The sequence below is a fragment of the Oncorhynchus clarkii genome, chromosome 21 (assembly GCF_045791955.1).
Source record: "Oncorhynchus clarkii lewisi isolate Uvic-CL-2024 chromosome 21, UVic_Ocla_1.0, whole genome shotgun sequence".
Taxonomy (NCBI): Eukaryota; Metazoa; Chordata; class Actinopteri; order Salmoniformes; family Salmonidae; genus Oncorhynchus; species Oncorhynchus clarkii.
The window spans coordinates 36612379-36626086 of NC_092167.1; the positions used below are offsets into that span (position 1 = coordinate 36612379).

The following is a 13708-nucleotide window of genomic DNA, read 5'->3' on the forward strand; positions in this document are numbered from 1 at the left end:
ATGCTTGTTGGTAAATTGGTAACAATTGGCCCCCGCGACTCGCCCCCTCTACTGTGCTCTCTGTAGGCCGTTTTGTAGAATGTAGAAGCTGACTCACTCTTCCTCTGTTTCTTCACAGGGCTATGAGGAAGAGGAGGCTGAATCGTTCGACGTCGGGCTGACCAAGAACGCCCAGGGTCTGGGAATCACTATCGCCGGCTATGTGGGGGACAAAAATTCAGGTAGGATTTGACAGTGCTGTTTAATAGACTTTTGTTTTATTTACTGCAGATTCAGTTAAAGGATGTCTCTTGTACTGTATAAAGGATTCTGCTTGTTTTATTTGTCTATTTTCAGAGCCCTCTGGTATTTTCGTGAAAAGTATAACTAAAGACAGTGCAGTAGAGCAAGATGGCCGCATCCATGTTGGGGACCAGATCATAGCCGTAAGTGTCTATTTTATATATGTTTACGGACCTTTCTGACTTTATTGAACAGACAGAGAGATTTCTGACTTTGTTGAACAGATAGAGAGAGTTCTGACTTTATTGAACAGATAGAGTTCTGACTTTATTGAACAGATCGAGAGAGAGAAGTTGACTGTGGGGAAAGATAGAGGTTGTGCAGTAGGCAGGATTCAAACCTATGCCAACACCGTTTCTATGTGCTGAAGGCAGCAGCCCTAAATGCTAGACCACCCCAGGCCACAATCCTCAACTTTTTGAATAAATTGAAATGTACATTTAAATTCCATTCCAAAGTATAAAATAAAGTGTGCAAGGGTATCTCTCATTTTGGATCATTTGGAGCTTTATCTATTTAGATCAGGTATTCCCAAACTGGGGTATGCGCAATGTCGTCGGGGGTACGCCAAATAAAAATGTGATTCACATAAAATCACATTTTCAAACAGTCCATTTATATTTTCCAACAGAGTTATACATTTGGGTGAGTTTTTTTTCTCGGCTGAGTAGCCTCGTTTCACTGCCAAAAATGTAATTAAACCATCTAGTGTTCAGCGAAATAACAACACAATGTCAAAGACAGGTAACCTAGTCAAATAATGAACATCCAATCACACTAACCGTTACTCTCTTGCGGGAATTCCACTAACTAACTACTAATTCCACTATGTAGCCAAATGCAGCTGCTGCTCATGTTGACATCTGTACTGATGGCGCAAAACCCGTGGCAGGGAGACATAGTGGAGTGGTAACGCACCTGCAAGCAGTTGCTCCCAATGCCACTTGGGTACACTGCAGCATCCACTGAGAGGCTCTTGCTGCCAAGGGAATGCCTGACAGCTTGAAAGGCATTTTGGACACTACAGTGAAAATGGTTAACTTTGTTAAAGCAAGGCCCCTGAAGTCTCGTGTATTTTCTGCATTATGAAATGATATGGGCAGCGACCATGTAACGCTTTTGCAACATACAGAAGTGCGCTGGTTATCAAGGGACAAAGTATTGACACGTTTTTTTTAAATTGAGAGACGAGCTTAAAGTTTTCTGACCATAATTTTCACTTGTCTTACCACTTGCATGATGACGAGTTTCAAACATGACTGGCCTATCTGGGTGATGTTTTTTCTTGCCTGAATGATCTGAATCTAGGATTACAGGCACTCTGCAACTATATTCAATGTGGAGGACAAAATGAGGCAATTATTAAGAATTTGGAGCTCCTCTCTGTCTGCATTAACAAGGACAACACACAGGTCTTTCCATTATTGTATGATTTTTTTGTGTGCAAATGAACTCAAGCTTACGGACAACGTCAAATGTGATATAGCGAAGCACCTGAGTGAGTTGGGTGCGCAATTACTCAGGTACTTTCCCGAAACGGATGACACAAACAACTGGATTCGTTATCCCTTTCATGCCCTGCCTCCAGTCCACTTACCGATATCTGAACAAGAGAGCCTCATCGAAATTGCAACAAGCGGTTGTGTGAAAATTTAATTTAATCCGAAGCCACTGCCAGATTTCTGGATTGGGCTGTGCTCATCCTACCTTGGCAAATCGCGCTGATAAAACACTGATGCCCTTTGCAACCACGTACCTATGTGAGAGTGGATTATTGGCCCTCACTAGCATGAAACTAAATGTGCATCCTTTCAAGCACACCATTCTCATTTACCTGCAGTGATTTATTCACAATTTTCGAGGAACAATTAAGGTTTTATATGTAAGATGGTTAAATAAAGAGCCAAAATATTGATTATAATTTTATTATTATTTGTGCCCTGGTCCTATAAGAGCGCTTTGTCACTTCTCACAAGCTGGGTTGTGACAAAAACTCACACTCATTCTTATTTTTTATAAATGTATCATATAGTATGTGTGTTGCAGGCTTACAATGATGGCAAAAAACAACATTTGAGAGTGCGCTGACCCCGGTGCTAGAGGGGGTATGCAGCTGGAGGTTGAATGTTTGAAGGGGTACGGGACTATAAAAAGTTTGGGAACCACTGATTTAGATAATGTGGGGAGAGTAAGGCCCCACATTTGAATAATTTAGCTTCAGTGGAGAGCTATTATTTTAAGTGTTGTTTCTTGAATGGGTATTGAGACACTGTTCCAATCATCACGCTAAATTGAGCAATTACAATGAATACAATACCCTTTCTGTGTTACACCCTGATTTGAAGCATGAGCAAATCTTCAATCATGATTTGTTTTCTATTTGTGATGTATGTTTGCAAAGAAGAGTCCTCTATCCAACTCTATGATGTATCAATAATCTTTACATGAATGATCGCCGCCTGCAGGTGGACGGGATGAATATCCAGGGCTACACCAACCAGCAGGCCGTGGAGGTGCTGAGACACACGGGCCAGACGGTTCACCTGAAGCTGGTCAGAAGTGGCTTCCGTCCAGAGGACATCCCACCCGCTGTGGTGCCCAGTGTGATCGTACTTCCACCAACCCCAGGGGGCCGAGACCCCACACTGGAGAGAACAGATGTTGTGGACACCACCGCTCAAGGTACCAGTGGACAAAGGGCGTGGGCTGTGTTCATTAGGCACGGAATGGAAGAAAATGGACTGAAACAGGGAGAGACTACCTTAGGGCTGTCCCCGACCCCAAAAAATCTTGGTCGACCAAGAGTTGTCTGTTCTTTCGACCAATTGATTGGTCAAAATTTGTAAATGTGTATTTTTCCATATAGAGACACACCTTATGTGTTTTAATGAAATCAAAAATCAGCTATATGCACTGAGCTTGTCTGATGATTTAAGCACGCTGTTTGATGAAATAATGAAGAAACACAAATTACTTTAGGTGGAGTCCGACCAAAATTGATTGGATTGTGCTGGGCCCGGCTCAGACTCGCTACGCTGTGTGCGCTGTGTTATTTATATATATTTTATACAGCTCTCCTCCCTGCTGCAGCAACCACCACAGAACATCAGTAGTGTTTATCACACAGTCTGTGATGCTGAAGCTGCATCATAATTACAGCCATTTCTGAGGCTTTTCTAACAAACAAAAAAGTGTAAAGACTTTATTACAGCATAGCAAAAGTTAAAAACAGCAGCATTTGGGAAATGACTTTATTCCGACATGTTGTGGTTGCGTGAGGCTTGGAGCTCACGGAATCAGTAGGCTATTAACCAAACACTCAAACAGGGAACAGAAGCAGGATCTGTCTTATTTCTTATCGTTCTCAACATCAATATGCTGGTTAACTTTGCTATTATGCACATAGCAACATGGTCTAGGAAAGGGCGCCAATTCAACAGCGCACTGATGTTTCAGAACTGCGGACAGCGACTGCTGTCCAATGCCGGAGAATGCGCATTTGTTATGAACTAATGTTATTTGTATTAATGTTGCTCCATTGTTCTTACATAATATAACCAAATACAATTTCAGTAGCACATGTCTTAGAGTGATGGACTGTGCCATCCCCACGGCCTCCGCAATGGGTTAGTCAACTCAGACAGACGTGAATCAGACAGGTGTCTGGTCCACCATGAAAACATTTTTTTGCGACTGACTGCTCGATTAAAGAAATCTCGGTCGACCAAACAATCGACCAGTCGACTAAACGTCAGCTCTAGACTACCTGGATTTGTCCAATAACAAAAAAACATTCACAAAGTGCTTTAAATGTTTTCTGTGGCGTGCCCTAATGATCCTGACCATGGCAACTGCATCTTTGATTAACAGTCACAAATACCTCCTATAACAGTAGTCTATAGTCAAGCAAAACACATTTTTATTCCATATACATTTACGTTAGTCATTTAGCAGTCGCTCTTATCCAGAGTGACTTACAGGAGCTATTAGGGTTAAGTGCCTTGCTCAAGGGCACAGGAGATCGTACTCTGACATTATCCTTCATTCATACATGATTGAAATGGACCTATCCCCTAGACAAAATTCCCCCATATATACCTGATTTCTATGTCGTCCTGGTGCCGTATGCATCAAGTGTCTCAGAGTGCTGATTTAGGATCAGTTTTGCCTTTTAGATGACAATGATTAAGGTTACATGGACAGGGAAGACCAGATCCTTGACCAATACACATATTCTGAAAAGCTTCATACATACAACCCCTCTGATCACATCCCTGGTGACGCTGCAGGGCTGTGCCCACTTGACGACAGTACACATACCACAACAATGCCCTACTTGAATGGCCTCCATCTGTGTTAGGATGGGAAAGGGACTTCTACTTAAACCCTCTCACCACAACCACAGCTCCAGATTTAGAAGGCAGCGCCCTCCGCTCTGCTTTGGAAACCCTGAACTCATTTAGCCTGTAATTGGGCCAGCGTCATAAGAACCGTAGGCGTAGGAAAATGCCTTACAACACATACACACACGTGCATGCACACGCACGCACACACACACACACACACACACACACACACACACACACACACACACACACACACACACACACACACACACACACAGGCTTATGCAGACTCACGCATACTGCCAATAATAACACAACCCGTAATGACATAGCCAGCATGTTCAAAGCTGGAACCAGGAGGAACTAAAGCAGACTTCTACACATGTTTATGCGGTGTGTGTCTGTAAGTGTGTGTGTGTGTGTATGTGTTTATTAACCATACAAGACACAATGCACAACCCATAACAAACATCATAGCCATCATGTTTCGAGCTGGGAGCAAGATGACTTAACCAAGAGCTCTACAAGTGTGTTGTGTGTGTATGTGTGTATTAACTTGTTTGTATTGTGTACTCCGGTGCAGGTGAGAAACAGTACCAGACATTGAGTGGGGAATCGGATGACTCCACTGTGAAGGATCAGTTAACTAAGAACACCAGAGACGGTAAGTCAATCCACCCCCCTGTTATCTGGGATCCTTTACTAAGTACAGTGGTAGAGATAATGGATCGCAATCTGTTTTAAAATATGCTACTGTGGCGATGATTGGTTTTAGGCTACTGTCTATTTCAAGAGATTTTCAGTAGCCTTTTATTCGGATAGTCCATCTGTAGATGCTCTACAAACTATCAATGAATGTCTATAGATGTTTTTCCTATTGTAATTCAACAGAATGTTGTTGACATGTTTTTGATCTTCTGCTGATAGTTTGTTGAGCATCTACAGATGGACTATAGACTGTGCATGTAGAGCATAAGGGTCTGTATGTTGTTTTTATTGCATAAAAGGGCAGATGAACGATGCCTTTGAAGTGATTCTTAAAGTACTCTTTCAAGTAGTGTGTTTGGAGTTGTCTAACTGTAGCCTTCCGCTTGCTGTGAGCCATTTAGTCGGAATCAGATGGGACGTAGCAGTGGCTGAATGTACTGTAATCGGCGAAAACAACAGGTGTAAACCTGACAAGCCCCTAACCAACAATGCAGTTTAAAAAATACAGATAAGAATAAGAAATAAAAGTAACAAGTAATTAGAGAGCAGCGGTAAAATAACAATAGCGAGACTATATACAGAGTCAATGTGCGGGGGCACTGGTTCGTTGAGGTAATATGTACATGTAGGTAGAGTTATTAAAATGACTATGCATAGATGATAACAACAGAGTAGCAGTGGTGTAAAAGAGGAGGGGCAACGTAAATAGTCTGGGTTGCCATTTGATTAGATGTTCAGGAGTCGTATGGCTTGGGGATAGAAGCTGTTTAGAAGCCTCTTGGACCTAGACTTGGCACTCCGGTACCGCTTGCCGTGCAGTAGCAGAAAGAACAATCTATGACTAGGGTGGCTGGAGTCATTAACAATTTTTAGGGCCTTCCTCTGACACCGCCTGGTATAGAGGTCCTGGATGGCAGGAAGCTTGGCCCCAGTGATGTACTGGGCCGTTCGCACTACCCTCTGTAGTGCCTTGTGGTCGGAGGCCGAGCAGTTGCCATACCAGGCAGTGATGCAACCAGTCAGGATGCTCTCGATGGTGCGGCTGTAGAACCTTTTGAGGATCTGAGGACTCATGGCAAATTTTTCCAGTCTCCTGGGTGGGAATAGGTTTTGTCGTGCCCTCTTCACGACTGTCATGGCGTGTGACTGTCTGTTGGTTTCATAGTTACGTTTAATTTGGTTAGTTTTATTTTTCTGTGTTTTAAGGAGCTAAGATAACAGTTCGAGTCATTTCGTTGTAATCATGTGGGACACGGCAGTTGGCTGAATGTAAGTTAAGCTTCATATTCTATTTAAGTCCATATTATATTGCTGTTTTTAAGAAGCAAAGTTAACAGAGGATGAAGAGTTGGAGCTGATGAAGAAGTGGCAGGAGACGCTCGGCCCCAGCAACAAAGTAGTGGTTAGTAAACAGAAGAAACATTCACCGAAGCCCAGTTTGTCTCTACATAATGATACATACTGTAGTTCTATTTTTTCCTTTTTAATACACATTATTTTGGAATTTTATGGATGGACATGCACTGTTTGCAAAATAAAATGGAAAATGTCAAAACATTGGTCAGAAAAAAACTCACCAACCATAATGCCACACTATGTAAATGTAATAATGACTGTGAAAGGAAAATTGAAAAAAATGTGTGAAAGTGGGATTTTCTGGAAAAAAAAGTTTTTATTTTCATGCCAACTGAGTTGTATCCACCTGTTGTGCCAGATTGCCCAGGTGGAGAAGTTCAGTGAGAGCAGTGGTCTGGGCATCAGTCTGGAGGCCAACAACGGGCACCACTACATCCGCTCTGTCCTGCCCGAGGGGCCAGTGGGCCGCTGTGGGAAACTCATCAGTGGGGACGAACTGCTCGAGGTAAGGGAGACCGCCAATAGCGTATTGAATCGGCAAAATGAATACACCCCTGGTGAACAACAGTTAGCCTGGAACTTACTTACTGCTGTAACGATGTGCGCTGGGAGTCAGGAAGCAAGTTCAGGGAGTGCATCATTTAATAATAAACAAATTAATTAAACAAGAAACACGAACAACGCATAGACAGGAAACTGAAACAGAAACAATGATGCCTGGGGAAGGAACCAACGGGAGTGACATACAGTTGAAGTCGGAAGTTTACTTACACCTTAGCCAAATACATTTAAACTCAAGTTTTTCACAATTCCTGACAATTAATCCTAGTAAAAATTCCCTGTCTTAGGTCAGTTAGGATCAGCACTTCATTTTAAGAATGTGACATGTCAGAATAATAGTAGAAATAATTATTTATTTCAGCTTTTATTTCTTTCATCGTATTCCCAGTGGGTCAGAAGTTTACATACAATCAATTAGTATTTGGTAGCATTGCCTTTAAATTGTTTAACTTGGGTCAAACGTTTCGGGTAGCCTTCCACAAGCTTCCCCTAATAAGTTGGGTGAATTTTGGCTTATTCCTTCCAGACAGAGCTGGTGTGACTGAGTCAGGTTTGTAGGCCTCCTTGCTCGCACACGCTTTTTCAGTTCTTCCCACAAATTCTCTATAGGATTGTCGTAACGTTGTATTAGTTAATGTGATGACTGTTGTTCATCGAATGATTAAAAGTTTCTAATTGCGTGATTAACCGATTCAAGCCATTATTAACTCATTAACATGTTAACTCATTAACCTGTTAACTCATTAACCTGTTAACTCATTAACCTGTTAACTCATTAACCTGTTAACTCATTAACCTGGAACACCATGGGAAAACTAGTTTTTATTGAGTTTCTATTTCCCAAATTAACTCAAAGAATATCAGAATATGGATTTTACAACAGCCGCTAATTAACCAATTACCTCTTACAATCTCGTTCTGAACGTCTTATAGCCCGTGAATCTGCACGGACCCGGGTCTCGCCATTGAGTTCGTACCACACCAATCTTAGTTTAATATTTATTTACTAAAAAGTTAAATGATGATAAAAGATACACATAGACAAAACACATTATAGGCTATTGATTAGGACTTAGTATAACGGGCTGACACACTATGGCGCGTTACCCAAAATGGGGATTTCAAAGAGAGAGAAAAAGAGAAAGTACACGAGAGAATAATACATTTGGGTGAATTTGTCAGCTATGCTTATTCTAACCCTAGCCTTGCCCCAAACTGCCGCTCTTATGGGTCAGAATATAATGATGTAATTACGTGGGGTAGACCTCCGAGGATTCTCTGCGTGGACTGTTCAGGGGACCGTTCAGCTGCTCCATGATGCACTTCTCCTCTGATCGTCCTTCCGATGTCAGTGTCCTTTTGGCTTAGGAGTCTGTTCCCTCACCCTCGCTCTGGAAGGGGTCTTCTGAGGACAGACAGCTCTGTAGCTCAGAGCTCACAGCGTTGGAATGAAACACTGTAGATACCACGATTCGATGGGAGATGGAGGCTAGGTGGTTCGACTTGAATTTGTCTGTGGCCTGATCAGGACAGTCAAGACAGTATTGAGGTCAGGGCTTTGTGAAGGCCACTCCAATACCTTGACTTGACTTTGTTGTCAAGGTATGAATCCCAGCCTGACTCAATATGAGTGTTGACCATTGGATGTGTGCGTCCACCCCTCTCCATCCAGGTCAATGGAATATCCCTGATTGGTGAGACCCACAAGGAAGTGGTGAGGATTCTGAAGGAGCTTCCTGTCTGTGTCTACATGGCCTGTTGTAGGCCCGCCCCTCTCCTTCAGAGTGACAGGGATTCTGGCCAAACAGGGTTGGATGAATTTTCCACTGAACCTAAAATTAAGGTAATTTCCCTACACTGATACACAAAACGTGTACAATATCCATTTATAGTATATGCTATTGACATCACCATTGGTACATATTTTTTAAACTTGCAATTTTTGAGTTACTATTATAGTCATTGCATTGCATAATATTGCTCCACATAATGCAATCTAACATGCATGGTTGGGGACAACTCTGTTTTCAACCATATAATTCAGTCATTTCAGCAAATTAATTGTTCAGGAAGTGATTAAAAACTGAATGAAAGCCAGAAAGCCCTTCATAAAATGGTGGCTGCTGGACATACAGTAGCTCACAGTAAACAGTGTTTCCCACACCCCTTGATACTGAATGGCTAATATAATTGGGAATGAACATCATTAAGTCCTACTTGACTCATCCACCCTCATTATTTTAGCACAGTCTGTCCAATGCTCTGCCGGGGCTCCAGACTGCTAACAATAAAGGATTAAGATTTAGGATTAGGAAGGACTCTGACCGTTTATTAACACCAATCCATCTAAAGTAATACCTCAGATAATTTGACAATGCATGGGATACAAGAGATAGTAGCCAGGGAGCTACACAAAGCTAACCTTCAAAGGAAACCTGGGGTATCTCCTCAGCTCTTGAGCTGCATCATTTCAGGTAAAAAACACAACATACAGCACTTCTGCTGCCTAGCATCCAAAGATTCCCTTTGATGTGCTGCCCAAAAAACGTACAAAATCAAACTAGCGGAGAACTAGGGGCCTATGGGCTCGGAGTGAGTCAGGAATGCGTGCGCAGGGATGATATCGGGGATATATCTCTGTAGATACAGGGAGACCTCAGCAGTTTCCTGGTTCCCGGAGGTTCCGAGGGGGCGGCAACAAGGGAAAATGTGACGGAGGAGACTCTGGGAGCTCCTTTGGCCATGTGGGAGACGGAAATACAGGACATCGAGCTGGAGAAGGGAGAGAGTGGACTGGGATTCAGCATCTTGGACTACCAGGTGGGAATTCTGAATGGGAATTCTGGGAATGATTGTCATAGGAATTATACTTGCTAGCAGGATTGGGGAGTAACAGATTACATGTAATCGGTTAAATGTAAACGATTACACAAAAAACAAACTGTAATCCATTACGTTAACAGCAACAATATTGTAATCAGATTACAGATACTTTTGAAAAAAATTGATGATTACTTTTAAATTAAAAAAGGATGTTTGCGTAGAAATTCTTTGACACCTTTCTGTTTTCTCAATAAAATCCAAATCAGCATTGCAAAAAGTTTGTTTGTTCAGCCTGAGCAAGTCTGACCACAAGTCAGAGACCACTATGGTGACACACCAAATGCGCTTTATGGTTTGAGGGAAAATAACAGGAATAGGTTTTTGTAGGCTTCAGTCCAAGGTATGTCTTCCGATGGTGCGACTGCTGTTGGTATCCAAAGATTATCAAACTTTAATAAACACTTGGAGGTAAAGACGACAGCAGTGATGTAGCCTACGGGCGAAACGGATATTATTGATATCTACATAGCGCATTGATGTGAATCACACTGCTGCTCTCATTAAGCTATTTTTGCCTTATGGATTGTGGTTGTTGTGGGTGGCTGTTCACAAATGTAGGCGAAATTAATATTTTAACTCAATAATGGTTGAATTGAAGAAGTTAAGCTGCCTATCAAGCATTGTTTTTGCGACCAGTGTACAGCCAGTGAAAAACGACTCTTGCAACAGCTGCATAGTGCCGATCCAATCCTTTGGAATAAACCTTTTTTCCCCAACTCCTCCATGGTATTGTGCTCCATACTGTGGGGCTTTTATTTCTCAATCTAATTTGCGCTGATTCAAAAACCTATGTCCATAGGCCTAACGGACACATCCTCAAACTTGTGCCCCTTTTAGTATACTTTAACTGCTGCAAATGATAGAGAATTCAAAGTGTTTCCAACAAACTATTTTAACAATAGGCCTATAGCAAATGGAACCTATGGCACACATGTTTCACTCTTCAGTAGTGCCCAAAGCATACCAGTCTATGAGCGCAGTATTTCTCGAAACAATGAGCCCAATCAGTCCTCTATGACAACAAAATCATAAACATCCGAGTAGGCTAATAACAATTTGGCTCATCTATAATCCCATATTTACAAGTCCTATTTTTGAAGATCAAGGGGTAATAAATGATGAATTGTAATTGCTGGAAATCTGACCGACTTTGGTTTTTAATGTAAAGATATAGCCTAATCGTGTTGTTATCTGTAGTAAAAAAGGATGAGTTAGAAGAGGCCCACATAACCATCCCATGAAGTAAAATGTAACGTCCGTTTATGGCAAGCTATGTCAACTCTAACATTGATTTAACCTGCAATAGATGTCATTCAATTGGAAATATACATTTGTGTCTTCTTCTAATGGCTCTTAAAGGGGAAAGTAATCTAAAAGTAACTGAAAGTAATACGATTACATTACTGAGTTTGGGTAATACCAAAGTTACGTTACTGATTACAATTTTGGACAGGTAATGGATAATGGATTACATTTAGAAAGTAATCTACCCAACCCCGCTTGCTAGTCAAGTGTGATTTTCCCAAATGACAGAATTTACTTATTTACTTATCATTCACTTCAATTAGTTGTTGTTGTAGGTCGTTTCTGTCTTCTTACTTTGGGAGGAAGTGGTCATGTGAGCTTTAGGACCTTTGCCCTCTGGGAAATGAAGTTCAACAAATACCATAATTGACTCATTACACTGTAATGCGCTGCATTTTCTAAACTAAATTGCTTACTCTTAGTTTCGAACACCTGATATACAGAACATTCAGAATAAACAAATCCTCCAACTGAAAGTACATAATAGATTTTAGTCCTTATTGTATAAGATTATCTGTAGAGTGCGTCCATTGACTTCACTGACACAGATCTTGTAATAGGACCCAATGGATCCGGCCAAGACAGTGATTGTGATTCGCTCTCTGGTGCCAGAAGGAGTTGCCGAACGGGATGGCAGGCTTTTACCAGGCGATCGGCTCATGTTCGTCAACAGCACCAATCTGGACAACGCCAGTCTGGAGGAAGCCGTCCAGGCACTGAAGGGGGCCAACATCGGCATGGTTCACATTGGGGTGGCCAAGCCACTGCCTGTAAGGGAACCCTATTGTGATTTTTGTCCTAAAGAGAGGCTGGTGTGTGTGTATTTGTGTGTGTGTGCAGGGAGGGGGTGGGGGTGCAATGTGTTCTGTGTGCCCGTGTGTGTGTGTGTTATATGTATGTGAGCGTTTGTGTGTGCGTTTTCTCTGGTGTGTGGCCACCCAATAATGAGGGCTCATCTTACAGATGGCTTGTATTATTCATGCTGATGAGGCAGTAGAGTTAGGCTGCATGCTGACTCAACTCCAATCTCCCTGACAACAGCATAAGGCAGCACAAACATCCCTGCCCTTTGTGTCATATTTTTTGGACTCCTTCTATATAAAAGCCTTGAGGAAGCTGTTAACGAAAGGGGTTGTTCACAAACACATTCACCACCTGAGGGATTTCTAGTCTTGTTTTCTGTGAAAATTGGCCGCATCCTTTCAGCTTTAAAGTTACATTTCTCTCTCTTGGGCTTGCCATTATGATGAGAACATACAGTAAGTTCTGGTTCTGGGATGTCAAGGTTATTGTCTTTGGGAATCCTCTGTGGAGTTATCAAGCTTTCCTGGAATGTAGGGGGGGTTGTTGTATTGCTTCTCCAAATTGAGTTTGAGCCTTCAATACCTTCTCCAATTTCTCCCTCTTTTCTTTATCTATCTCTCTCTCGCTCTCTCTCGTGCTCTCTCTCCCCGGGCATCGTATTAGACAAAATCAAGATCGAAAGGTCCTTTAAAGCAAAGCTGTAGCAACACCTTTGGAAATCGAATAACCATGTATAACTTTTTACCTAAATATTACCTTGTGATGTAGTCTGAGATTCAGCCCATGATTCCTAACTTTAGACAAAACCATGGAGACCAAATCAAACCGTTAAAACACATGCTTTTCGCTACTAACAACCTCATTTATATTTTTTAACAACCCAACTACAATCATATTTGACTAGAAATGTGAAACCTGTAGACAATGATTGGAATTTCCTCAGTATTATTTTCTGGGGATTTTTCCCATTTCCTGCCTTGTCTCCACAGCCATACAATGAAGAGGACATTCCGTCGTCATCCTCTGGAATCAGTTTTTTTTTATCTTCAACACTGCTGGTTAAAGAAAGCGATGAGGAGCCAGCGGAGGACCACCTTTTCCGGGCAGAGCCTGCATTGGTTAGTCGCCATTGTGGACAAGTACAAAATATGTATGCACAAAAAAGTACAAAGACGAAAAAGTACCAAGAAAAATTGCGCTCAGTCGCTCTGGATAAGAGTCTGAAATGTAAATGTAAATTAACCAATGAAATTGAGGGACAAGAAAAAAACGACCAATCAAAATTAAAGACACAAAATAACCATTGTAACTTTAAAATGCATCCTTTAAAATATTGTATCAAGTGCATTTAATTTAATGCAAAACTCAATAGTATTTAATCAAAATTTAGCCACAAAAAAAGAAGACAAACAATTTATGGAGTATCACTTGACTAAACTCTCTGAGACACAATGGGAAAGAGC

At 41.7% G+C, this 13708-nt stretch overlaps 1 protein-coding gene across 1 annotated transcript in view; it reads left to right on the top strand.

Moving 5' to 3' along the window:
* LOC139378980 (multiple PDZ domain protein-like) overlaps positions 1–13708 on the top strand; it is a 72277-nt gene that overhangs the window by 15259 nt on the left and 43310 nt on the right. The window contains exons 10-19 of the mRNA XM_071121643.1: positions 119–221; positions 337–425; positions 2748–2964; positions 5212–5292; positions 6659–6738; positions 7051–7197; positions 8926–9096; positions 9897–10073; positions 12002–12211; positions 13235–13363. Of these exons, the coding sequence (XP_070977744.1) occupies positions 119–221; positions 337–425; positions 2748–2964; positions 5212–5292; positions 6659–6738; positions 7051–7197; positions 8926–9096; positions 9897–10073; positions 12002–12211; positions 13235–13363 (1404 nt within the window). The remainder of the gene's footprint in view (positions 1–118; positions 222–336; positions 426–2747; positions 2965–5211; positions 5293–6658; positions 6739–7050; positions 7198–8925; positions 9097–9896; positions 10074–12001; positions 12212–13234; positions 13364–13708) is intronic.